This window comes from Gopherus evgoodei, chromosome 1, assembly GCF_007399415.2.
Source record: "Gopherus evgoodei ecotype Sinaloan lineage chromosome 1, rGopEvg1_v1.p, whole genome shotgun sequence".
NCBI lineage: Eukaryota > Metazoa > Chordata > Testudines > Testudinidae > Gopherus > Gopherus evgoodei.
The window spans coordinates 258,365,674-258,393,502 of record NC_044322.1 but is presented as its reverse complement, the minus strand read 5'-3'; the positions used below and the strand labels follow the sequence as shown (position 1 = coordinate 258,393,502).

General features: G+C 42.4%; 1 protein-coding gene across 3 annotated transcripts in view; it reads left to right on the top strand.

Annotated features, from left to right (window-relative positions):
• Positions 1-27,829, top strand: part of DGKI (diacylglycerol kinase iota) — a 305,312-nt gene that overhangs the window by 219,294 nt on the left and 58,189 nt on the right. For all 3 annotated transcript variants that reach the window (XM_030543871.1, XM_030543854.1, XM_030543862.1), the window contains 3 exons: positions 16,379-16,458; positions 21,046-21,090; positions 27,719-27,788. In XM_030543871.1, coding sequence (XP_030399731.1) covers positions 16,379-16,458; positions 21,046-21,090; positions 27,719-27,788 — 195 coding nt within the window. The remainder of the gene's footprint in view (positions 1-16,378; positions 16,459-21,045; positions 21,091-27,718; positions 27,789-27,829) is intronic.

The window sequence follows — 27,829 nt, the reverse complement described above, 5'->3', positions numbered from 1 at the left end:
GACACGTCCACTGCTTTCCGCTCATCCACAGAGCCAGTTATCTCCTCATAGAAGGCAACTAGGTTAGTCAGGCATGACTTGCCCTTGGTGAATCCATGCTGACTGTTCCTGATCACTTTCCTCTCCTCTAAGTGCATCAGAATTGATTCCTTGAGGACCTGCTCCATGATTTTTCCAGGGACTGAGGTGAGGCTGACTGGCCTATAATTTCCTGGATCCTCCTCCTTCTCTTTTTAAAAGATGGGCACTATATTAGCCTTTTTCCAGTCATCCGGGACCTCCCTCGATCACCATGAGTTTTCAAAGATAATGGCCAATGGCTCTGCAATTATATCCGCTAACTCCTTTAACACCCTCAGATGCAGCGCATCTGGCCCCAAGGACTTGTGCTCATCCAGCTTTTCTAAATAGTCCTGAACCACTTCTTTCTCCACAGAGGGTGGTCACCTCCTCCCCATGCTGTGCTGCCCAGTGCAGTAGTCTGGGAGCTGACCTTGTTCTTGAAAACTGAGGCAAAAAAAGCATTGAGTATCTTAACTTTTTCCACATCCTCTGTCACTAAGTTGCCTCCCCCATTCAGTAAGGGGCCCACACTTTCCTTGACTCCATCTTGTTGCTAGCATACCTGAAGAAGCCCTTCTTGTTACTCTTAACATCTCTTACTAATTGCCACATTCAGAGTGTAAGTTGAAAACAGGCAGCTGGTTGCATTGGCATCACTGACGATGATCCACATGCTTAAAAATGAAGTCCCTTTCCTTGATGACACATGAAATCATTAATCAATGCGGGACACAGCTGCTTGCGATAACAGTTTAATAGAGTCTTGCTCATGCATCTGCCTCATTATTCATGTTAAATTACAAGCAGTCTGTTTGTTGTGTAACAAAGCTGTAGCTTCCTCGATAATACAGGACTCCCTGGTAATTACAGGATGGCAAGCCTTTTAATTGGTTTGCTAATCTTACTGTAGAAAGATAGTAATACTGTTTCAGTCTCTCTCTCTCCCACCCCTCCCTAGTTCCCTGGCTCACCATCACTTCTTCCAGCAATGGAATTGAGATGGTCTGAATTTTAATACAGGTTCTGACAGCCTCTTGTAAACTCCTGCTGGTAGATTTCAGCCATAATTAAAGCAATTACAGACTCCATCAGAGGGCTGATGAGAATTATAACAAGATGATGGTAGAGTGGAGTGGATGATGGTAGAGTGGAGTTTCTATTAATAAACTTGAGATGTGAGTCCAATGGACCCTAAACAAAAGGGACTAGATTATAAATATTCATTTATACTGTGAAAATGTTATTTTGGATGAATTGATGCCTCTTTTAGATCTCTTTTCCTGTTGCATAGTCTCAGCATTTGAGGAAAGGAAAACAAACCCATTGTCAATAATTTTTTTAAAATCCCTTAACAGACCTAAAACAAACCTGTTCTAACAAACAAACAATTTAGAAGATGGGATACTGTTATTACAACAGTAAATACATATTATGTTGTTTGTTACTGGTGAAAAACACAATGATGATGTTATCCTAAATGTCTAGTAAATAATGTAAGACCATTATGAGAGATGTGGCAGATCTCTGATCTGGATTTTGTTTGTATGTGAATCTGGCCATTTGCTGGATTTTTGTTCAGATTCATCCTAAAAATAAAAATTTGGGTGTCAAATACTTAAAATGGCTACTGCCAGGTAGTGGGGACCATTTTAAATATTAGCCTGCTCCTTCATCTCTTCATCCTGCTGTTTGATTTCCTGCTAATTCCATCTCTGACCCCAGACTGGTTCCTCACTTTCTTATTAGTACAGCATTTCTTTCTCACCAGCCTTTTCCTGGTCCAAGACCCAGCTACTAGCTGCCTTCCTTCCTTCCTTCCTTCCTCTGAATGCTTTTTGTAGTAGTAAAAATGTTGGAAAACAAACAAAAAAGCTCAGTCCCTCTCCAACTGCCCCCCTCCAATCAACTTAAAACAGACAACAAAAGACATGCATCCTCCCCACTCCCCTTACAATACTTAGAAAAGTCCTGAGTGAATATATAATCTTTGAAATTTACCCTAAAAGTCAACAGACTTGTACTTTGTTGGGCCAGGAGCTAAATGCTTCTAACCAAAATTGTGCTTGCTTCAGTTTAGTAGAGTTTGAATCAACTTTCAGAATGGTGCAAGGGAAGAAAAGAGTTCTTTACAGATGCTAGAAACCAAACTACTTCATAAATTATAGTCATCATCTTGAATTTGACACCTAGGAAAAAAATTATCCATGCAGTCCAGTGAACATAATGACATAACCTCCCTTCCCAGTTACCTTGTGACATAGACAGCATAGATCTCCTGTCAAGATGTCTAAACAGCAAAACATGGTTATGGGTGTGGCAAGGAATGAGATAGGAGACACCAGGTGCCTTCAACTAACTGAAAAATGCAGGTAACTATTATTACTGCATTTCTGAAGTGGGTTATTGAATATATATTAAAAGATTTTTGGTAGCAGCTCAGTGGGTCTGAAGAGGTATACCAATACCCCCACTCTCTGTCTTCATCAGTGAGATTCCTCCTTTTGCCTGGGGTGCTGGAACAATTTGTATAGTGGGGGTGCTGAGAGCCATTGAACCAAATTGTAAACCCTGAATATAATCGAAACCACTTGAAGCCAGGGGGTGCAGCAGCACCCCTAGTTCCAGCATCTGTGTCTTTTCAATAAATTATCATTAAAAATTATCAGCCCAAGTGAAAAAACAAAAACTGCTCACCTGCTCTTTACCAAGATAATTATAATGAAAATTATATGATATTCTACTCACCTGTCAAAAGAAAAAAAAAACTTACCCTGGGCAAATAAATAGGTAGAATTTTGCAAGGCTGATTTTAAAACATAACTATAGATAATCCCTACATTCCAAAGAAATATAGCTGTTTGTTTGCTGCCAAGCAGAGACCCCTGTTATATGAATTCTAAGTTGGAGAGGCTCACTTTTGAAGTGCGTGCCAATTTCTCTGCATCAGGTCATGCCCCCACAGTAACACCATGGCTTTCAGCAGCCTGTCTTTCTCTCTCTGTACCTTTGTGGTTCTCAGTCCACACATCTTTCTGTACTGTAAGAGAATAAACATGGATATGAAAAGTCCAGAATGTTTCAATTACTGCCCACTTCCCTGCTCCCACTGTCTTAATTAAAAAAAAACCAGCAACAACAAGAAGACAGAAATCAGAACATGAAAAGGAAACCAGTTAATAACAACTCACTTTATTATCCCTGCAGGAACACTTCAGGAAAGCTATTAAGATTTTGCCTATGACATGTCTCCATAATAGAGTTTTGGAAGCTCTGACATCAGCATAACAATCTGAATCACCCTAACTCAGAGTAAACACATTTCACGCTCCTTGTGTGCTTGAAATACTCATTTGATTCTATCAGCTGCTTCATCTAAAATTGAATTTCCCCCCCGTCTAACAACTTGTCATACCAACAGTTCAGTGAAGATTAATCTATGCTCTGCTGGAGGTGGACTCATTTCGAAAACCTTCTGAGCAATTAAATGGTGTCACTCTGTCCTCTGAAGGGCACGTCCATTTGCACCTGATTCTCGTTTTCTGTCATACTCTACTTTTCTTGTTGCTTTAGCAGGCATTTCACCAACATTCGCTACCAAATTATCTGCCCCTTCCCTCCCTCCCCACTCCCTCTCTCTTGTTCTTTCTTCTACCTACCCCTGGATATTATCATTGAGATGGTGAAAATGTAAGGGGTACCTTGCACCCTTCAGCAAGGAGAAATGGGTAACTTCCTGACTATTAAAGCATCATTCTTTTGAGAATGGGGGGTGTGTGCATGCACACACATGATGTAAGTAAAGCTGGGCAATTTTTTTTTATGAATAGTTTATTCATTTAAAAATGCAGTTTTAGGTTGACTGAAAATATCTGCAAATTTGACATGAATAGTTTTGATCAATTCCCTCTCCTCCCTCAAACTTAGATGCCATTCACAGCACAACTAGAGAAGGACATGTGCAACATTTACCCCACAGGTTACAGCACTTACCCAGGATGTGAGAAAACCTGGGTTCAATGTCCTGCCAGGAAGTGGAGATTTGAACTTGGGTCTCCTCCATTGTAGGAGTCTGCCATAACCACATCTCGCTCATCCTGTTGAAGCTGTGCCTCTTTTTATAGATAATTAAATGATCATTGGAACAGGAACTTAGGGTCTCCCTTAGGGAGAGCCCTAATTACCAGGCTACGATGTCAAAGAACATAATAGATAACAACTGGAAGAAAGGAGATGCTGATAATGATGAATATAAATCAGAAGCGAGGAATTGTGGAACATTGATTACTAGATGGAAATGGTAGCATTATCAGTAATAATGAAGAAAAGGCAGAAGTATTCATTAAATATTTCTGTTCTATATTTGGGGAAAAACAAATGATATAGTCACATCATATGATAAGATGAAAATATTTTCCATTCCAATAGTAGTAACTCAGGAGGATATTAAAGAGCAATTTCTCAGGTTAGGCATTTTTAAATCTGCACATCCATGCACATCCAGATAACTTGCATCCATGAGTTTTAAAAGAGCTGACTGAGGAGCTCACTGGACCATTAATGTTGATTTTCTATAACTCTTGAAACACTGGAGAAGTTCCAAAAGAAAGATAATGTTGTGCCAGTATTTAAAAAGGGTAAATGGGATGATCCAGGTAATTATAGGTCTGTCAGTCTGACGTCAATCCTGGGCAAGATAATGGAACAGTTGATATGGGACTTGATTAATAAAGAATTTAAGGAGAGTAATATAATTAATGTCAATCAACATGGATGTCTGGAAAATAGATCCTGTCAGATTAACTTGATTTTTTTTTGGATGAGATTACAAGTTTCGCTGATGAAGGTAATAATTTGAAGGTAATATACATAGACTTCTGTAAGACGTTTGACTCGGTACCACATACAATTTTGATTAAGAAACTATAAAGATACAAAATTTAGATGGCGCACACATTAAATGAATTAAAAATTGGTTAAATATAATGTCGTAGTAAATAATGAAGAGGACAGATCAAAGCTATCGATTAATCTGGATCTCTTGGTAAGCAGGGCACAAGCAAACAATATGTGTTTTAATATGGCTAAATATAAATGTAAATATCTAGGAACAAAGAATGCAGGCCATACTTACAAGATGGAGGACTCTATACTGGGAAGCAGAGACTCTGAAAAAGATTTGGGAGTGTGTGTGCGTGTGTAGGGTAGGGGTTGGATACTTAGCTGAACAGGAGCTCCCAGTGTGGTGATGTAGCCAAAAGGGTTAATGCAGAAATAGGAGAATCTTAAGTAGCAAGAGAGAGATTATTTTACTTCTGTATTTGGCACTGGTGTGAGAACTGCTGGAATAGTGTGTCCAGTTCTGGTGCCCACAATTCAAGAAGGATGTTAATAAATTGGAGACAGTTCAGGGAAGAGCTATGAGCTAGAAAACATGCCTTCTGGGGTATGCTTACACAGCAGCTGGGAGGTGTAATTCCCGGGGTATGTAGCTGTACAGTGTGGCTGTGGCAGCACAGATGGCAGCGTGGGCTAGCCACTAAGTACATACCCAGGGATTGGGTGGATTGCACTCAGGTGGCTAGTCTGAGTTGCTGCCCATGTTGCCACAGTCACATAGTGATAGACTGAAGGAGCTGAATCTGATTAACTTAACAAAGAGAAGATAAAGAGGTGTCTTGATCACAAACTGTAAGTAGCTATGTGAGGAACAAAGAATTGATAATGTGCTCTCCTATCTAGCAGAGAACAGTATAACAAGATCCAATGGCTGGAAGGTGAAGCTAGACAAATTCACTGGAAATAAGGCATACATTTTTAACAGTGAAAGTAGTTAACCATTAGAAAAATGTTTCAAGGGTTGTGGTGGATTCTTTATTGCTGGCGGTTTTTGAAACAAGATTTTTTTTTTAAAGAGGTGTTCAAACTAGAATTATTTTGGAGGAAATTCTATGGTCTGTTATGCAGCAGGTCAGACTAAATGATCACAATGTATTTTTTCTGACCTTCGAATCTGTGAGTTCTCTTTCTCTCTGGCCCAATGACTATTCCATGGGTGTCAGGAGAGGCCCCCACCACCCACTGGAGCCCTGAGACTGCCGCTTTGTGGCCAGAGGAGCCCGAACCCTCCCTCCCACACCACCCCAGCCACCCTGGGCACCTGGCTGCCAGCCCCCACGAGCTTCAGGGGAGAGGGAAAGCGAGGGCGGGGCCTCAGGGCAGAGTGCGGACAGGGCCACGGGTCTGGGTTAGGGGAGGCTCAGTCTCCCATGGCCTATGATACCCACCACCCATACACTATGCACTCTGATTGTGAATAACTGTGAATTGCCAGTATAAGCGACATGGAATTATATTTCCGGATATGGAGGGCTGCATTCTCGATATATCCCTGGATATCTGTTCTGCTTTTCCTTGTAACTGCAGGAGAGTTTGATCCAAAGTGGCATGGTGAGGAGGAGTTGAGGTGGTCATAAACTGAATTTATTCTACCTAACCTTTTCTTCTTTTTAATAATAAAAACCTTTCAGATTCTGACCATCATAAATGCTTTTCCCCCTTCCTATTGTGGAGCAGAAATTCTTATCACTGTGGAGATATGCAGCGAATATTCACAGCACAATTAGTGAACTGAGCAGTCTATATCCCTTTCTGATTCTTCTCAGTATCGCCATCTTAGATTTGTCGCTTCGGTGGCAGAGTGGTGAATAGGGTCACTAGGAGTGGGAATTGCACAGTGACTCTTACAGAATCTGCTTAGCCTTCTGTATGCTCCACGCAGTGTAATCCAATGCTTTTAGATTCAGTATGTCAAAAAAGGTGCGTTCCCCTGCCAAAAAAAACATGCAATTTCCCCCAAGCCCTTCCCTGCCATGCTGTCCCTGACTCTCTCCAAGGCCTGGTCTGCACTGGGGAGGGAGCGGGGGTCGATGTAAGATACACAACTTCAACTACAGGAATAGCGTAGCTGAAGTCAACGTATCTTATTTCGACTTACCTCCCGTGCTCATGGCGTGGGATTGACAGTTGCTGCTCCCCCATTGACTCCGCTTCCGCCACTTGCCCTGGTGGAGTTCCGGAGTGACGGGAGCGCGTTTGGGGAGCGATATATCGCATCTAGACGAGACGCCATATATCAATCCCCGATAGGTCCATCGCTACCTGCCGATCCAGTGGGTAGTCTGGACGTACCTCAAGTCCTATCTTTTCCCTGCCCCTGGCTCTTCACCCAAGTCCCATTCTCTTCACTTAGCCTTGGCCAGTCTCCACTCCTCAGATCTTCTGTCCTAGTCCCAGTTTCCTCGCCTAGCCAGTTCTAGTCTCCCATTTCAGTCTTCACATCCCAGTCTCCCCACCAGTCCCAGTCTCCTTGCCCAGCCATTCCCAGTTTCCTGTCCATGCCCTTTTCCTTGTTCCCAGGCTTATCCATTCAATCAGTTTCCCCTCTCCCTCTAATGCCCCTGGCCTCCAATCACCCCAGTGGTGGATTTAGAGTTAGTAGGGCCCTGCACACAGCTTAATTTTGCCCACCCCCCTGGACCCAGCCAATGGGAGCTGCAGGGTCGGCACTTGGAGCAGGGGTAGCATGCATAGACACACATGTTCCCTCCCACCCCAGGGACCGTAGGAACATGCCATCCACTTCTGGGAGAGATGTGCCGGCCACTTCTGGGAGTGGCATGGGGCCATCGGCCATAGCATGCAGGCAGCCTGCCTGCCTGAGCCCTGCTGTGCTGCCAGCTGGGACTCAGGGGCAGCTTGTCAGATATTTGTCCTGCATTTTGGGGGCACTCCCTATTGTTGGGGGCCCCGTTCCACCACACGGTTTGTTTCATGGTAAATCCTCCCCATACCCACATTCCCCATCCTCTCTGGCTTATAGTTCCAGTCCATCCTGGGTATCCTCCTCCAATCTCAGTTTCCTCTGGACCTCCTCCCTGGCTCCTTGTCCCAGGAGGTTTCAGTTCTCTTCTTGCACTTGGACTTCTCATCAGATCTGTTTCCCTGTCTTCCCTCCTCACTGGTTCCCAGTCCCAGACTCCTTGCCCAGCCAGTTCCAGCCTCTCCTCATACAATCCTAGTCTCTTCCCCATCTACTGGCTCCCAGTGCCCCTTCCATTTCCCTCCCAGTCTCCCCTTCAACTCCTAGTCCCAGTCTTCCTCCACCAAGCTTCTTGCCCCATACACCAGAATTCTGGCTGATGGCTCCCTGGCATGTATACTGAAGGGCAGCCCAATGATCTAGTAACACAGTGTGTACTCTCTGCTGTAACCAGCCAGCTCTGCCTGCTGGTGCAGGGTTGTTGGGGGAGGTGGAGGTGAGCTATGACCATTCCTTGTCCCTGACCCTTTTGAGAAGGCTAGAGCTGTTGGCAATGTTAACTTTCAACATTATGGCAGGCATTTGCTTAATGGGACAATGGGGGAAGGTTTGTAGTGTCCTCTGTGCACCTCCATCTATGCACCAGCACAGAACCATCCATACTCTAGTTTATATGTGTAGTTTCACATTTATTCTGTAGATGTACTCAGATATGTCCTTTCAAATATGCCCAGTTTTAACAATCTGCACTAAAAACTCAACCTGGAATGCCCCTCCCCCCAAAATAAAAGAGAGTGAAAGAAAAATGGAGAGAAAGGGGGGAGGGATAGCTCAGTTGTTTGAGCATTGGCCTGCTAAAACCAGGGTTGTGAGTTCAATCCTTGAGGGGGCCACTTAGGGATCTGGGGCAAAATCAGTACTTGGTCCTACTAGTGAAGGCAGAGGGCTGGACTCAATGACCTTTCAGGGTCCCTTCCAGCTCTATGAGATAGATACATCTCAAATTATTATTTATTATAAAATCAGACTGTTTTTCCTAGGTCTTACCTAGTAACTAGTAATTGGGATCTTATTGTTAGAAATGAACCAGCAAAGCTGCCACTGATGTGGGCGCAAGCAGAATGCAGCTCTCTCTACCACAGCTGTATTGGCCCACTAGTTCTGACAGTAGTAAAAAAAAAAACCCCTCTTGTTCTTTTCAGTAAAATCAGCAGAAATGACCTGACAGAGATAGGGAGTGTTTGTGTGGCAAGAAGGTCCCATTAATAAATACTCAATTCTTGGTCTACAACCCCACATTACAAGCTGAACCCCTTAATATGTGTCTGGTTATTTTACAGTTCAAATTCAAGGTTCTAGAGAATTTATTGTGATGATTTGGCCCTTTACATTTCTCATGTCAGTGGAAATCTCATAGGAAAATGATATCCTTATAACATCCTGAACATACGGGATCTTTTATTTGCTGCATTAAACATTTACAGCCAAACACACAATCTACACAATCCCTGAAGGTAATGAACTTTCTAGATCACACCTGTTTTGATCAATATTTTTGCAGGTAAATTGTGGTGTTTAGATCACCAATTGAATCCCTTAGCAACAGCAAATGAGGAAGTTAATTGAATTTTATCTCTTCCTGGTGGTAACAGGCAACATTTTTAGTCTTTTTCCATTTGTCTATATGAAATTTTCACTAGCTTCAGGGATTCAACATAATGAAGAGATGATAGGTGGGAGTTTTCTCCTTTATTTGTACATGCCGTAACTAACATCATGAGGAGTTTAGAAATCATTGATAATTCTTCCAGCCAGCATTTGGGGTGATTTGCATAGCAAAGTGTAGTGTGGCACCAGCCACGTTGCTATGTCTCCAACCCAGCCTTTTGTTGATATACCGCTACCCCAATATAACTCGACCTGATATAAGGAGGGTTCGCATACAAGGTGGTAAGATTGGGATCGGGCTGCTCTGCTTCCTGCCGCTGCTAGTGAGTGCCTGTAGGGGTGGATAGGGGTCAGAACAGTCAGGGGACAGGGAGCCGGGGGTTGAGTGGGGTGCTGAGGGTGATTAGGGATGGGGGCCTCTGGAGGGGGCAGTCAGGGAATAAGGAACGATGGGGGGCAAAGCAAGTTTGATATAACGCGGTCTCACCTATAACGCGGTGAGATTTTTTGTCTCCCGAGGACCACGTTATATCGGGGTAGAGGTGTATTTGATTTAAGTTAGTGCCATTATAGGCAACAAACTTTCATCAGCAACTGTACAGGAAGTAAACTAATTGAAATATTCTGCCTGTCTTATTCATCTACCTATATTCTTATAATGGCATTCATCGCCATAATAAGAGTGCTATGTCTGATACCCAATACAGCAAATTCTGTAATCCGATCCAAACCCTTTTGACTACTCAGGAGGTACAAAAGGGATTGGAAACTGGCTGCAGTGGGCAGAGAGTGGGTGTAGTGGAACTCTGCTTTGCTATGCCTGTGTTCGCTAATACCCTGCAATGGTGGTGCAAGTCAGAGGGGCTGGGAAGCAATTCTAACTCTCATCAGCACAGGAAGTGGCCAGGAGAATTAGGGAGCTGTACTCATCTCTCTGACTGCTCCCACGCCCATACCTTTCACCTGCTCTAAGTGATGCTCTGGCACTGAAAATAATTAAGTAATCTATGTGTATTTTGGTGAGAGCCAAAGAACAAACCATCTGTGAACTGATGTCATTTTGAGTAATCATACTGGGCTACCCAAGACCATACCCTGGGACAGTTCTTTATGGTGCCTGTGACTAGCCAGTAATACTCATTGTCTAGGTCAGTAGTTCTCAAAGCCAGTCCCCTGCTTGTTCAGGGAAAGCCCCAAGCAGGCCGGGCCAGTTTGTTTACCTGCCACGTCTGCAGGTTTGGTTGATCGCAGCTCTCACTGGCTGCGGTTCGCTGCTCCAGGCCAATGGGGGCTGCGGGAGGCGGCATGGGGTGAGGAATGTGGTGGCCACCGCCACCCCCATTGGTCTGGAGCGATGAACCGTGGCCAGTGGCAGCTGCAATTGGCCGAACCTGCGAACGTGGCAGGTAAACAAACTGGCCCAGCCCACCAGGGGCTTTCCCTGAACATGTGGTGGATCGGCTTTGAGAACCACTGGTCTAGGTGATAGCCCTCCTCTAATGTACATAGGTCATAACTGCACACTAGCTATCTATCAGCCAAAATGGATGACGGCCAAGGGAAAAGGGGTAGAAAATCTGGAAGATCACCAGATCAAAACCAAACCAAATGCTATTGGTGAAGGATCAAAAGGCTGGAAGAACCAGCTCCAAACCAAACTATCTTACTGCAAGGGACATCACAAACCCATCACAATGATCAAATAAAGGGCATGAGGCTGTCCAGGAAATGGGTTCTGCTTTGGTTCTTCTACAATATCCATAAATACCAAACGTCCCTTCTCCCTGCCCAGGTTTTCCTCATGCAAAGGCTCTCCCACTGCACTGACTAAGGGTGCATCTACATAGGGAACAAAAAAACAAAAGATCCACCAAAGCGAGTCTTAGAGCCCAGATCAACTGGCTTGGACTCACAGGGCTAACAATGAGAGCAGTTTAGAGGCTGGGCTTGGGCTGGAGCCCAGGCTCTGAACCTGTGGAGGGGGAAAGGTCTCAGAACCCAGGCTCTCGCCTGACCCCAGCCTCCACACTGCTAATTTTAGCTCTGCAACATGAGCCCCTTGACCCTGAGGTAGTTTACCTGTGCTCTGAGGCTCACTGCCATGTTTTGTTGTATCCTCAGTGTGGGATGATGTTGGGTCCATTGTGACATCCCCTAGGATACAATCTGGACTGTGGAACTGCTGTGTCCCCTTAACTGTCTAGCCTGGGGTGCCTTTTACATTGTTTTGCTGTCAGAACAGCCACTCCTAGCCTATTCACGGTGCCTTCAGCATGCAAATTCACTCCCAGCTGAATACATCAATGCTCTCCCAGACACTCATGAACTATATATAGGGTGACGCCTGCAAATCTTCTGGTTCCAGTCTTGCATCCTAGGAATGTGCATCTTGAACTGCGCAGGACCCCTCTGAACAGTGTAAGCTCATTAAAAGTCCATCATTCCATCAAAGGGAATGATTATGCACTAGCCTTTGTTAATCTGAGCAGAGCTTTCCCAAACACTTCAAACAAAACACGTTGGTTTAGATAAAAGAATAAAACAAGTTTATGAACTAGAGAAAGATAGATTTTATGTGATTATAAGTGTTTAAGGCATAAAAGTGAGAATTGGTTACAAAAGAAATAAAAGATAAAACCACAATCTAATTCCTAAACTTTCCCAAGCTAAATAAGATTAGAGAGCAAGAAGATTTCTCTCATCCCAAAACTTTCAGCAGTCCATGCTAACTGGAAAGCCTTCCAGTTAGAACCACTTCCCCCAGTTCAGTGATGGTTCTTTCAAATGATCTTGCTGCTGTGAGTAGAGATGGGGGGAGAAGAGAGGTCTGGAGGTATTTTTGCCCTTCCTTCTTATACTCTAACTCCTTGTGCTGGAAAAGCCTTTGCTGGGTCATGAGGTCAGGCAGTTCCATGGCATATGTGAGCTTGCAAATGTCTTTCAGGTGAATTGTAAATTTCCTGTTTACAACTCCCCTGATAGTGAATCTCTGATTATGCAGTTAACATTTTCACAATACCTGTGCTCAGTTCTTTGGTATGTTTCTGAGGAATTAATCTGTGGGCATTCCCCAGAACTATAGCACATTACACAGTAAAATCTCATAGTTTCACATGTAATATTGTTACACACATCATAACAGTACAATGATGTTCAGCAGATTATGAGTTTTCAAATAATATCTCACAAGGCATACTTTATACAAAATAGAGTGAACATGGGGGTACAGGGCAGGCAATGAAGAAGGGTCTTGGAGCCCAGGCTGCAGCCTGACCACTGCCTGTACACTACTATTTTTAGCTCTCCAGCATGAGCCCCATGACCCAAAGTTAGTTTACCTGTTCTCTGAGACTCACTGATATGGCTTTTGTTTTCTTTTGTGTTTTGCTGTCTTGACGTACCCTCAGTATGGGAAGACATTGGGTCCATATACTTGCTCTGAGTGGAACTAGTTGAGAAATGAGGAGTGTGTGTGGAGATTGTTGTTGATAAAATTTTCCATCCAGCTCCAGTTTTGAAGAGAATTCTCTCTCATGTTTAGCTGTTTTAAATGTCTTTTTCATCTGTAAAATTCAGGTTGTCCCTTCTTGTTTTAGGAAACCTATTTCCTTTCAAAGGATCTCTTTGGTGAGCTTCCCAAGCAATTTATTCGTATCTGCCTCCTCATTGCTCTACCATGCACATAGTTATCTGTACTGGGAAGCAGTGTAGTCTGGTGATTAGATCAAGGGACTGGGGATCTGGAACTCTTCTGTACTTTCTCTAATCTATCACTCACTGTGTGGTCATGAACAAATCTCTAATCTACAGTTGTGTCTATTCCCTCTTCCACGCTCCACCTGAAAAATGGGGCTAACAATACATACAGTGGTCACCATATATCAAATGGTACCATCCCATGTTATCTGAGATATCACAATATTTCCTTATATTTAGAATTGACAATAACTACAATATCCTAGATACCACTTATCGGTATTGTTCAGCAAACAATGATTTTCTTTAAATGACAACCACTCTGTCAACCAGTGTAAAGTACTTTGAGATTTTTGGATGAACACTGATATGTACATTGAAAGTATTTACTATTACCTGATAAAATAAGCAATTAACATTTCAGTTTTTGGTCACACTAGGCCAGGATTCATACATAAGAGCTAGGGCTCTTATACAAACCCATTGTAAATGTCACTCTCATCATTTCATGGGTGGAATCACCTAACTATGATTTTTATAAAAATTTTTTATCAATACCTGTTAAAATTAATATATGGGACATAATTTAATGAATGTTCTTTCTCCCACCTGGGAAGATTGAAAGGCACACTGCTTTTCTTCCATCCGTGCAAATAACGCAACTTCAGGAAATTTCATAGCTGAACTGTCTTTTGCATATTAGCACTTACATCCCAGATTTATGGATTTCCTTAAAATTCCAGACATTCTAAAGTCCCTCCTCTCTGAATCATGAGGAAGTATTACTGTTATTAATTAACAACTTAAATCCTTGGTTAGTTGCATTGTCTCAGTAGGACAAGCCTTTGGTCCCAGTTAGGCACATACATTCCTTAGTCAATGGAGGGGGTTAATAGAAAAGAAATTTTTAAAAAAAAGAGGAAAATGTAGGACCCAATTACACAGTCCCCTTGTGCATTGTTGCTATTGGAGGCATAGTGATATCTGTTGTGATTCACTGATTACTTCTGTGAAACATTACAAAATACCATTTCAGCAGGGACTGTAGAGGGGCCTAAAGAATTGAAACTAAACAGCTATTAAATACATTCATCAAAGTAGGCAGGTTAAGAAATAATAAATATTGAGCCAAGAGAATTAGTCTGTACCCCAGAGCATCTAAACAAATAAAAAGCACGTAACAACTAGCACTGTTCTATAGGCTCTCCTCACCAACTCTTCTTGGTAATGAAAGGTCTTAGGGATCAACGTTGGAATCCTTCCTTTCTGGCATTTGTAAGAATTAAGATGTGGGTGAGTGGGAGATTGCTAGAAGGAAATGTGTTTTTTCATTACTGCAGAGGGAATGTGAGATATTCTCTTCCTTCCTTATTGGCCTCAGCTACCTTCCTCCCACATACCCATTCTTCTTTTCTCAACCCCTGTCTCCGAGCAGAACATCCTACTTTTTTCTTAGGCTCATAATCATAACTGGTTAATCATAATCATAGTGTTAATGCCACGGCTCTGGTCTGAGTTGGTCAGTAGGCCCTGTGCAGAGCTTGAATGCTTCAGAACTCTTCCTTCCGTGTCTGAGATTGCTAAACTTCTCTAGCCTGCCTCAGTGGGCGAAGGGAATATGAACTATGAAAACTCTCCTCATTATCTCTTGTCATTGTCTGTTTCCTTCACTTATCAGAACAAAGAGCTCCTCAGGAGGCAAACATCCCAAGGTCCCTCTTAATCAAATCCTTTTGAATTACAAGAGCAGCTGCTCTTGCAGCGTAGTTAGTTTTTCAATTTACCCTACTGTTGTCAGTAACTTTACATGACTCCTTGTTATCTAATCAACTAAACTGTTTATGACGATAAGGATCTCATCCTCTCCTGGAATATTTCCTATGAATATTCTAATCTCTTCCTGCTATTTCTTTGCTGCTTCCCCAGTTGCTACTGCTCTGTTTGGTTAAAACCTGTCTAGGGAGACGGAAGACATTATTAAATGAGTCCATTTTAGAAATATGAGTACTTCCAAGTCTCCCTTCTCCTGTTTGTTTGGTGAGATGCTACTAAAGCAAGTGAGCACCCTCATTTGCAGGCTCATTGAAGGGTCCAAGAACAGAGTAGCTACAGGGACTGAACTCCCTTCTGCCATTAAAAGTGATGCCTCCAGGACCAGGGAAAACATTTTGTGGTTTACATGTTTGGGGTTTTTAACAAAAATGTGAATATTTTTTCTGCAAAGGTGAATTTTTGGGGGGCAAGGGAAGGTGCGAACACATTTCTTTTTTGTCAAAAAGCCATTTTTCATTGAAAAATGTTTTGACAGAACATTTTCTACCCTCTCTAGTTATAATCTGGTGGGCCATAACTTCTGAATGCTTAATGTCTGTTTTAGAGGATCAGTGGTCAAGACTGGCCATCTCAAAATCTGAACTATTTTTTTTTCTCTTGTATCTCATCACAAAGTCCAAGCAACTATTGCCAGATTTTCTTTCTGCTACAAATGCTTCAGTTGTTTTTCTGCTAAAATAAATAAAATGCAGAAATATAAAATCAACATCAGTCTTAGACCTACATTAATAAATCAGCATGCCCAGGCTGGAGATCATAAACAGCCCTAAAATTTCCTATCAATGTGCACAGCTCTAAAACAGATTAAAAAAAACAGAAGAGAGAGTCAGAGGTAAGTGGAAGAAAAATGGTTAGAAAATAGATGTAACTTTTAGGCTTCCAAGGTTATTTGTTTTTCATTGACTTTGAATTGTTTTAAAAGTGCTCAAGAGTCTCATTTCAAAAAATAATCATGGCTTTTTGCAATGCATAACAAAACACTCAACACCAATAACTCCTTTGCTGGAATACTATTCCTTTTGCTGTGTCAACATAATTGATAATGGTGGCAGACAAAGAAGGATGTAAACATGCTGTAGCCATATTAGCACGTGCAGTTTTAGCAACACAGAAAAACAGATGATTTGATAAATACAAAATGGTAAAATGGATAAGGGAAAATAGGGTCAGGTTTCTAGGTGGGCGTTAAAAATTAGACAGTAAAATCTTTTTTGGGAATAAAAGGAAAATGCTTTGAGAATGTTTGTTTAACACTTGAAAAAGAGATTTTAATTAAAGGATTCTTTTTGCTGTCCTCAGCCATACCTCTGGGAATTATAGTTATACGAGGAGATTGTGACTTGGAGGCCTGTCGTATGTATATTGACCGGCTACAAGAGGTGAGTCAGTGAGAATTTCAGTTATTACTTATTGATTTATGACGTACTTTTCTCAAATCTAAGTGTGTTACAGAATGATAGCTATAGATGCAATGTATAAAAAATGCTTCACTTTGCTTGCTCCTGAAACTGAAACTTCACGAGGGTGGGACATGGGAGCCATTTTAAATTCATAGGCAGCACTGCACAATATTTGGAGGACAGGAAGCGAGAGAAAGAATACTCTATCAATTTAAAGCAAAGAAAGGCATGAAAGGTAGTAGGTGGATTGTATTTACTGATGCCAGAATTTGATCAGAACAGCAGGACACTCCATGAATCTTGCGAAAATAATGTGGGTCCTTCAATGAAAAGTAGTAGTTAGGAAGATCTTGATTATTTGTGTAAGGATGGATAGATATGGTAGTAAAATGGAGCTGACTATGCAAATGATGTAATATTTGTATGGAAGTGACTCTGCTCACATCTGTGGTAAAGCTATGAGCATGCCAAGTATGAACTAAGTATTTCCAGAAGCCTGTATTGACTCTGAGGGGCCATGTAGTTAGTAAAAGTACTGCACTTCTTCTGTTGACAGATTGTCTACTAAGAGCTGATTAAACATTACATTCTGTCTAGAAGATAGAATGTCCAAATGCTCCAGTAAGCAACAATCATCATAATTTAAAATATACATGTATTTAGGAACCAAGATAATGGACTCTCATGAAAGTGATGTAACAGCTGTTATTTTATTTTTACTTTCTGGTAGGTGTTTTTTAATCAGTCTCTCTATTATTTTTGTCCAAGATCTTCAAAAACAAATGTCAGATTTAGGCTCCCAGGACCATACTTAGGGCACCGGAGGTGATGGCCCAATTTTCAAAAGTGCTGAGCATCCCATCACTCCCCTTGAAGCCAGTTGGATCTGCTATAATGCTCAGCGCTTTTGAAAATGAAGCTACTTATTTAGATAGCTAAACGCAGATTTAGGAGAATAAGATTAGGATTTATTCTTAAAATTTTGGCTAGGGTGTACATCAGCAAATGGAGCTCTTAAAATGCAAATAACATGTCAGGACTACAAAAGAGAAGTGTGCTGTATCTTAATATGGAGACAGGTTTGGAGTGATGACGCAGTGAGAGGATTTTGGAGGACATTTCCCATCAGATTATAAATTAGGGCCTACATTAATTGTGTTCTCAAAGCCCTGGGTAAAGGATGGAAAGTAGCTTCACTCAGCATGGAAGAGCCCCGGAAAGGAATTCTGACTCTGAGTTATCTCTGGCTCCACTTTTTGGGGGAACTATCAGAGGGGTAGCCATGTTAATCTGGATCTGTAAAAAGCAACCAAGAGTCCTGTGGCACTTTATAGACTAACAGATGTATTGGAGTATAAACTTTCATGGGTGAATACCCACTTTGCTGCAGCCCTTTACTGGGTTTCTCTAATTTCCCTTGCTTATGCTGGCTGAGTTTCATTGACTAGCACATTGTGGGAGGAGATGGACTGGGGCCAAGGCTCACCCACTCCCCACCTACTTACTTGCAGGCTGGGAAGTAGAAGCACCACTAAGGCCTGGTCTACACTACGCTTTTAAACCAATTTTAGCAGCGTTAAACCGATTTAACGCTGCACCCATCCACACAACGAGGCCTTTTATATTGATATAAAGGGCTCTTTAAACCGCTTTCTGTACTCCTCCTCGACAAGAGGAATAGCGCTGAAATCGGTATTACCATATTGCATTAGGGTTAGTGTGGCTGCAAATCAACGGTATTGGCCTCCAGGCAGTATCCCACAGTGCATCACTGTGACTGCTCTGGAAAGCAATCTGAACTTGGATGCAGTAGCCAGGTAGACAGGAAAAGCCCCGTGAACTTTTGAATTTCATTTCCTGTTTGCCCAGCATGGAGCTCTGATGAGCACGGATGGTGATGCAGTTCCAAATCCAAAAAGAGCTCCAGCATGGACCGTATGGCAGATACTGGATCTGATCACTGTATGGGGAGACAAATCTGTTCTGTCACAGCTCCGTTACAGAAGATGAAATGAGAAAGCATTTGAAAAAATCTCCAGGCTATGATACAGAGTCCACAGCACAGTGCTGTGTGACAAGCATAACGGAAAGCCAAAGAATCAAATGGACGCTCATGGAGGGAGGGAGGGGGTACTGAGGACTCCAGCTATCCCACAGTCCCGAAAAAGCATTTGCATTCTTGGCTAAGCTCCCAATGCCTGTAGGGTCAAACACATTGTCCGGGGTGTTTCAGGGTATATGTCATCAATTTACCCCCCCTCCCCCGTGAAATAAAAGGGAAAAAAATCGTTTCTTGACTTTTTTATATGTCACCCTGTGTCTACTGCATGCTGCTGGTAGACATGGTGCTGGGGAAATGAATATCAGCATCCTCTCCCTTTCCCTTCCTGGTGGCAGACAGTACCGTACAAGAGGACTGATAGCTGTCCTCATCATCCTGTGAGTGCTCCTGGCTGACCTCAGGTGAGTTCGGCTGGGGGCGCCTGGGTAAAAATAGGAATGACTTCCAGTCATTCCCGGTAGATGGTACAGAATGACTGGTAACCGTCCTCATCATAGCAACTGAGGGCTGAGTTCCATCAGCCCCCCCTTTCATGTCTAAAGAAAAGATTCTGTACTGCCTGGACTATCATAGCAGTGGGATGCTGGGCTCCTCTCCCCCCCACCATTTAATGTCCTGCCTGGATTATCATAGCAGCTGGAGGCTGCCTCCCCCTCATTTTATCTCACTAAAAACTCAGTATTTCTTATTCCTGCACTCTTTATTACTTCATTGCACAAATGGAGGGACATGGCCACGGTAGCCCAGGAGGGTTGGGGGAGGAGGGAAGCAATGGGTGGTGTTGTTGCAGGGACACCCCCTAGAATGGCATGCAGCTCATCATTTCTGTGGGATCTGACACAGGCAGCTATGCTCTCTGGTTCTCTGATACACTGGTTCTCTAGTACACTTGCCCCATATTATAGGCAGGACTGACTCTATTTTTAGATACAACATAAAATAGGGAATGATCTGGGGGGTCATTCCCATTTTTGTCCTTGCGCCCCCTGCCGACCTCAGCCGACCTCAGCGAAGGTCAGCCAGGAGCACCCATGACAGCAGCAGACGGTACAGAACGACTGATAACCGTCATCTCAGTGCCAATTTACAATGGCACAGCAGACGGTGCAGAACGACTGATAACCATCTCTGCTACCTTGCAAAGGCAAATGAATGCTGCTGTGTAGCGCTGCAGTACCGCCTCTGTCAGCGGCATCCAGTACACATACGGTGACAGTGACAAAAGGCAAAACGGGCTCCATGGTTGCCATGCTATGGCGTCTGCCAGGGCAATCCAGGGAAAAAGGGCGCAAAATGAGTGTCTGCCGTTGCTTTCATGGAGAAAGGAATGAGTGACGACATTTACCCAGAATCACCCGCGACACTGTTTTTGCCCCATCATGCATTGGGATCTCAACCCAAAATTCCAATGGGCAGGGGCGACTGCGGGAACTATGAGATAGCTACGGGATAGCTACCCACGGTGCAACGCTCCAGAAGTCGACACTAACTTAGGTACATGGATGCACACCACCGAATTATTGTGCTTTGTGTGGCCACATGCACTCGACTTTATACAATCTGTTTTACAAAACTGGTTTATGTAAAATCGGAATAATCCTGAAGTGTAGACGTACCCTAAGTGTACGATGACTCCCCCTCATACCGACACTTGCTGTCTTGGCAGGCCTCACAGAAAGATGGAGGGAGCCTTATGCCTATTGACTCCCCTATATTGGGACCAGTGATTAATCTGCCTTTATGGTAGGTCACATCTTGGGCCTAGACTATTGGACAGAGTGCCTATTATAATAAAAGAGCTCCCTGGAACTTGCTGTTGGTACCATTATGCTGTGCCTTCACTGAGGTTAGGTGGTTGTAGACCTGGAAAAATAATCTGTGAATAGTTTGAGATTTCCTTAAATTAAAAAATTATTCCAAAGTATTTGTTGAAAAGCATCTGTTAATAATTCTTGTTTGCATGAAGTTTGTTGTGAATATTCTAAATCAGAGCTATTGTAATAGGGGGACACAGGTCACTTGGTATGTCATTGTTCCCCCTTAGGATGAACATATGGTAGTTAGAGTTCTTATATCCGCGGATGCAAATATCTTTGTTTGTGGATCACAGATCAGATGTAGATACAAATTTGTATCTCACATGGCTCTAAGAATTGGGTTTCTGGGCCAAACAGTTCAAAATGCAAAATTTGCTTTCCACAAATATCCTCAGTATTAACTTCAGATCCTCTGAGTGAGCGAGAGCGACAGCCGGTAGAGTTATTTGCTAGAATGCTTATTGGAAGTGAACACAAAAGAGTTGCAAACATGATGAAAACTAATAGTCTAGAAAATGTGAATAAATAGTTGCAAAATTCTTTTGTGTTTTTTACCCTGTTCTTAGGTGGAATTGCACATGCTAAATAAATAAATTGGGTGGCGTTAGTGGTGGGCATCTCTTGTCTGGAGTTTGTAAATTGGTTTTGGATTCATTGTCATTGTCATTTCTTTTATTCTCACATTAGGACCTGCAGTCGGTAACTTCTACTACGCAGAGAGTTCACTACCAGGTAAAATATGAAGAACACTTCTTGTTTTAATTCTTTAAGATATAGAGAAAAATTAGTCTCAGCAAGGAGTTAATATGGTGGTTGAATTCAGATTACATTCCCTGTATATGAAGCCAGACTTTGAATAGAGTGTGTTATCTTAGATTAGTCTTAAATTGCCATGTATTCCAAAGTTTGAGATGAGTTTCTGTATCCTCACAACACAGCCCTTTATGTAGCAAACACTGGATTGTGGAACTGTTCTCAAAATTATTTTGGCTTGGCACAACATCATAATGTAGGTTGTACTGCAACGCTGTTGCATTTTGTCTCAAATTAGTATTTTGAAGAATTTGTCCTGTAGGACAAATGGCTAAACTTGAATAAATACTCTCACTTTTCCTGATAAATGGAACAATAATATAATATCTCACACAGCCAGTAGCCTGAAATAACACAGTATGTCAGTGAGATTAAAAACAGCAACCCTGGAACATTTATAACCACTGCGTGCCACACAGATCAGAGTGTGCATCTATCCCAGCTTTAAATTAATTCACACAGATACATTTTAGAAGCTTGTTGTCTAAATTGTGCATGCAAATCTTTCTTTTGCACATAAAACAGAATGCTGTGTGGCATGGTTTCCATTTGGACTTCCAATTTAGAAGGCCAGTTTTGAAAATTAGACCTCCAGTTTGTATTCCTTAACTACGTTGTCATATGCGATAACTGGGATACTGTGCCCAGGGTATTTTATATGGTTCTATATTAGGAAATGCTCACTTAAAATTAATCATTCTGTCCGCTGTACCACATTAAAATTGAAAGCAGGGATTTGAATAGACTATATCAATGGGACTACCCAGCTGAGATTAACTTTATTGTCTCCTGCACAATTTGTCATTGGCAATGGATTAGTAATGTGATGGAATCCCAAACCATAGGCTCAAACCTGCAAGATGCTGAGCATCCTTTTAAGGGTTTAATGTCTCAACTCCATTGAAATCAGTGGAACGGCGGGTATTAAGTATGTCACAGAAAGCACTCCAGTACACTGTAGTACAAGAGCATTATGGTTTAGGAACAGATTATTTTTTGAGGATCAGTGATTAGCTGGGTGACATAGACTCCAGTTAGACATAATCCCCAACATATGCCCTGAGCCCCAGTAGATACTAATAGAAAATGTACATTTGGAAAAAAATGATTTTGAAAGTTCTTTTTTGAATGGGTGTTTGTTGGTTCTGTTGTCCTGCTTCCAATTTCAACATCATACTGTTGATATTTGTGTTAGCTACCTCCAAGTACTGAGCATAAGAGCATTATACATTAAACAATAAAATGGGTGAGATTATTCCACTCAGCTCATTACAGAAGAGTCCACATCCAGAATTATCCTAACTGGCTGCTGTCTGCTTCACACAAGGGGACCAGCTGGAGGTAAAATGCTGGGCTACGTGTGTATGTATATGCAGGTACAAACTAGAGCAGCCAAAGTGCGAAATGTCAGAAATCATCCTCCCTACAGCACTGAGGTAGCTCTAACCCCTGTAGTTATCTGCTCTGTATAAATGAATCACCTAACTGGCTCTGGAAATGCAAGTCATCTTGAAACCTCTATCAATACTTTATGATGTTTCGTTTTGAATGGCATTGCCTTTATGTTTTGTCTTCTGTGCTTGTTTATCCTTAATTGTTTAGGCATCTTGCTACAAACTGTCTTGTTAGGTTAATTTGGAGACTGTTCCACATTTTGTTGGCAACCAACTATAAATTATGGAAAGGAAGAGAAATCAGGGCAAGAGCAGAAATAAAGTGCTTCAGCTGATAGAATTGTCTTTATATCTCACTAATAAGGTTTCACAGGCACTTGTAAATCTTATAAACATTTACATTTCTCTCTTGGGCTTCCTCTGCAGTTGGAAATGAGGAGAGTCAACATAAACTCTATCAGCGAGCTCGCTGCAAATTCAAAAATTGCTGCTGGATTTTTTTTTTCATTCTGTTTGTTCCTCGGATATGTTTAATGCATATTCATATGAGCGATACCTGCTCATCTGGGTTTAGCTACTGAGGCAGGCCTGCCCTCGATTTCTGATTTGAGTTTCCATATGGCAACGTTATCCTTTCCACTGCATCTTCTGATAGGTTCCAGGAATCTATCCCCATGTCTGCTTCAGTTCCTCCTCAGACCATCTACCCCTCTGATATACATCAGTAACCTCAGATTCTTCCTCATTTTCACCCCCTGCTTCTTTTACTCTAGTCCTTGCCCTATTGTTAAATAGAAGGGTAAATAGTAGTGTACACACACACACACACACACACACACACACACACACACACACACACACACACACACACACACACACACACACACACGTAAATCCAAAAAAATCCTCTGGCCATAGTTTCCCTCAATACGTTCTAGGCACACAGCACACCCAGTCACTCACACAAACAAATAAACTCTATAAACTAAGCATACTATTTCTCCTACAAGCTGAGATGGAAGAAAGATGGTCACTGTTATCCCTATTTCCAATTACTTGTGAGGCACTCAGGATAAGAGCTGAGTCGGTCCTGCTAGCCACGGATGTCAGGTTCCAGGGAGCTTTACATGTTTCCATGTGTTTCAAACCTGATGTTTAGACCATTAAGCCAAGTCATCGTATAAGTATGCACATAAGCAGAGTGGGGATTTTCTGCTTTCCTTCTCCTCATGTCTCTTCAAGGACTTAAGTGTACAGTTGTATTCAAACATAGGGCAGTGGATGCAAGAAAGGAAATATATGGTGACAAAGGGAGGGAAGGACAGATAAGCACTGGCAATAAATGAATGCAGGATTTAGAGACTCCAGTAAAATGCAAATTTGGGAGTGAATTGAGACAACTTTGCTTTTTGGGGAGTAGAGGTGGGTATAGGTAATATGTGTAAGAAGTTTTTCATCAAGTAAAACCTGTAAACCTGTAGCAATTCAGGCAAAAGTTTGCTGCTGGGACCCTAGCAAAATGCCAAATCTTTGTGTGTACTGAAACATTGTATAAGTTGTCTGGAGCAGCCTTTGCTTTTTTCTTATGGATAGTCAGGAAAGAAAGCCAATAATAGATGGAACAAAATCAAACCCTGAGGCAGAAGCTAATAAGATGAATCTTACAAATGCTGGTAGGCTGCCAAGGCAAGTTGTTAACAACTTGCAGTTGCCTAGTGCCAAACTAATATGCATCCACCTGGCTGAGAAACAAAAGACACAGTCCATCAAAACATTAAACACTAATCATGGGAACAGCTTATTGTAAACAATGCCTAGAGAGTGCAAGCACTCTGCTGACCAAGAGTAACGCAGAAGCCAAGAATGTGTGTATGTGTACAGTACTGGAATAACCTTATTACATCTCCAAGTGTTGAGGAAGCATCTAATACCTTTAGATAAATGAAGAAGCAGTGCATGATACACACTAACATATGGAGATGTGACTTGTGATTTGGTCAACCATTTGTCTAGAGTTTAGTTGAAAGTACAACCTCATTCAGGTCACTCCAAGATTTTTCCTAGGAATTTACAAACAAACCAACAAATTCTTGAGCATCCTGATTTGCAGAGCTCTTCAACCTAGGGGAATGGAGAGATGAAGTACCACTTTCCTTCCCCCTAGATTCTTTGGCTTCTTCCAAATTTTGTTCAATGCTTGGATATCAAGGTGCTAGGCACCTTAGAAATATCTCAGATAGATGGAAAACAAATAATCATTTGCAAAGCAGAAAAACAGAACTATCCACAGGGGAATAAATGTTATTTCCACATTTCTAAATGATACAAATATTGGTGAGTAAATCCACAAAAATTCAAAACTATTAGATAAACAAAGTACTTGACAGTTTCTGTATTAAGTTCCAAATGTGTTATTTGTGCACAATAAAGGGAAACCATTTATAATGTTACCTTCTATACCTAATACAGCTTACCTCTTGTGTATTAAGCAGCCTCATTCTCCTCCAAATAACTGCACATTTTCAACAGTGAAGGTAGTTAATCACTGGTAATTACCTTTACCTAGCAGTATGATGTATTCTCCATCATCTGAAGTCTTCAAATCAAGGTTATCTTTCTAAAAAATATACTCTAGCTCAGTGTTTCCCCATCTTCTGGGGAGTGGTGGGTCGTGGGAAGGTAGGAGATGGGTTGGGCCCAAAGTGGAGATGAGGTCTTGCGTGGGGGTGGAGAGTAAGCCAGCCCCACACTCACCCTGCAGCAGCAGCTCCTGTCCAGTGGGGCTGGCCTAGCTCCCTGCTCTGGGCATTGCAACCTGACATGCAGGGTTACAGTGCCACTCATTCAAATTTGGCCCAGCTGCCCCTCCATCATGACAGAGTGGTGGCTGGGCCACACCTGAGTGGCACTGTGGTCTCATGCACCAGGTGGCAATGCCCAGAGCCAGAAGCTGGACCCAGCCATGTGGGACAGGAGCTGCCACTATGGGGTGAGCGTGGGGTGTGCTCACTCTCCTATCCCCACTCCAGCACCAGAGTAGAGTGGAAGGTGCTTCTGTGAGAGGTCAATACCCCTTTGGCAGGGCAAGGAGAAGAAGGTAGCAGTGGCAGAGGAGGAGAAGGACGCTGGCCTGATTTTGGGCCCACAAATTTGGACCTTGAGTGGGTCATAAAAGAAGACAAGATGCAGCTGGTGGGTGGTCTTCCTGAAAAGTTTGGAAATCGCTGCTCTAGCTTCGATAGAAGTTAGATGTTTGATGCAAGAATTGCTAGGTGGAATTCCATGGGCTCTTTTTCAGGTCAGACTAGAACATCATAAAGGTCCCTCCAGGCTTTATAGTCTGTGATTCTCTAACTCGCTTTGTGGTGCTGGATCTTTAAACAAAAAAAAATTGAAACAAAAAAAACCGATTATCATGCTGTGGTGTCCATGTAAAACATTGTTTTCTCAAATGGAGCCTTTCCTCCCCTTTATGCTGTTATTGATCCCTATTCTCTGCACCCTGGCACATACCCACCATAGTCCGTTGTCCTTATTTGTTGTGCATTCTAATTTAGGGCCAGATTCTGTCCTGATTTACACTCCATGCAACCCTACTGGACATCTCTGCTGTAGATGTAAATCAGAACAGAATTTGGCCCTAAATGTACCGAAGTTTGGGTGTTCACTTATGACCAGTTGGACCAAGTCATCTCCTACGCTGGTAAATCATTCAACAGAGTGTTGGAATCAGCTGGCCTGTTGGTCTAGTGGCAGCACAACATAGCACCATATAGTGGATCAGAGTGTGGGTTCTTGCTCCCCAGTTCAGATGACTGAGAGTGCTGCAGGGCCAGTATGTTCAGCTCTTGGTGCTGTTGTGTGCAGGAAGACTCATATTTCTCCTTAGTAATTCTCCTCCGGGGAGCTCTAGTAGTGGTGTTGGCAGGCTTCGAGAGGCATCTCTCTTCAGCCAGAAGGATGGTTGTGTGAGTGGATTATTGTTATTTGTTCAAATGACTGTGGCACCCAAAAGTGCTAATGTTTCCAAACACAGAGGAAGACAGTCCCTAACCTAATGAGCATACAGACTAGAAATATGAAGATAGATGGAGGGAAGAGGACAAGGACACAATGTATAAGCATTGTGATCGGGGTGAAGACAGGTATATAATGGCATGTCTGCGCTGCAAAAAATAAGGTATGGTACTAACATGCGTTACCTTACTGGGCTTAAAATAGCAGTGAAAACAAGATAATTTTGGTTTTAATTCAGGCTACGTCTACACTACAGGATAAATTCGAATTCGCTTAAACCGATTTTATAAAACAGATATTATCAAGTTGATTGTGCGCATCCACACTAGGCACATTAATTCAGTGGTGTGCATCCATGGTCCGAGGTTGGTGTCGATTTCTGGAGCAGAGCACTGTGGGTAGCTACTGTAAAATAATGAGGCCAATAACGTCAATTTGTGTCCACACTAACCCTTATCCGATATAGTAATATCGATTTTAGGGTTACTCCTCTCGTTTTGTAGGAGTATAGAAATCGATTTAAAGAGCCCTTTAAATCGATATAAAGAGCAGTGTATTGTGGACGGGTGCAGCGTTAAATCTTTTTAACGCTGTTAAAATCTGTTTAACAGCGTAGTGTAGACCGGGCCTCAGATTAACACCTGAGTTCAACCCCAGACTGCCCTGCAGGATTTCACTCAAACATTGAACCTGAGGTAAAAGCTGAGTTGCTGTGTCCGCTGCTATTTTAACCAATGTTAGCTAACCTGATTAAGAACACACCTATTTTTGCAGTAGACATAGCCTTACTGACGTTTGTTTGTCTCCAGTGTCTGTTTTTAGACCCCTGTCATCTCAATATTCATCATCGTCTCCACCACCGTAAATGAGTAATTCCCATCTGACATAGCAGGTGACTTAGCTAGTTTTGATACTGGGCTTTTGAGACTTCTGAGCTGAAGGAATGGATACCAAAGTATATGACTGGTGTTGGCAAAGAAGATGGGAATTGCACATAGGAACTGACAGCTAGAAAAGTGGGACTAGGCTATTAACTTTACCTTTAGGGTACGTCAGCAGAGAAAAATAAATGGGTAAATAATACAGTTTTAGACAAAGAGGTTTTTTTAAATGTTCTTTCCCTCCCCTGCACCCAGGATCAGGAAGGTTCCTTCCCACGAGTACTTTCTGTTCAGAGGCTCTCTCCTAGATGGTGCTTCCTAGATGGTAAGTGTATCTCCTTGTGGCGCTATGATCAGGTCTTGTCA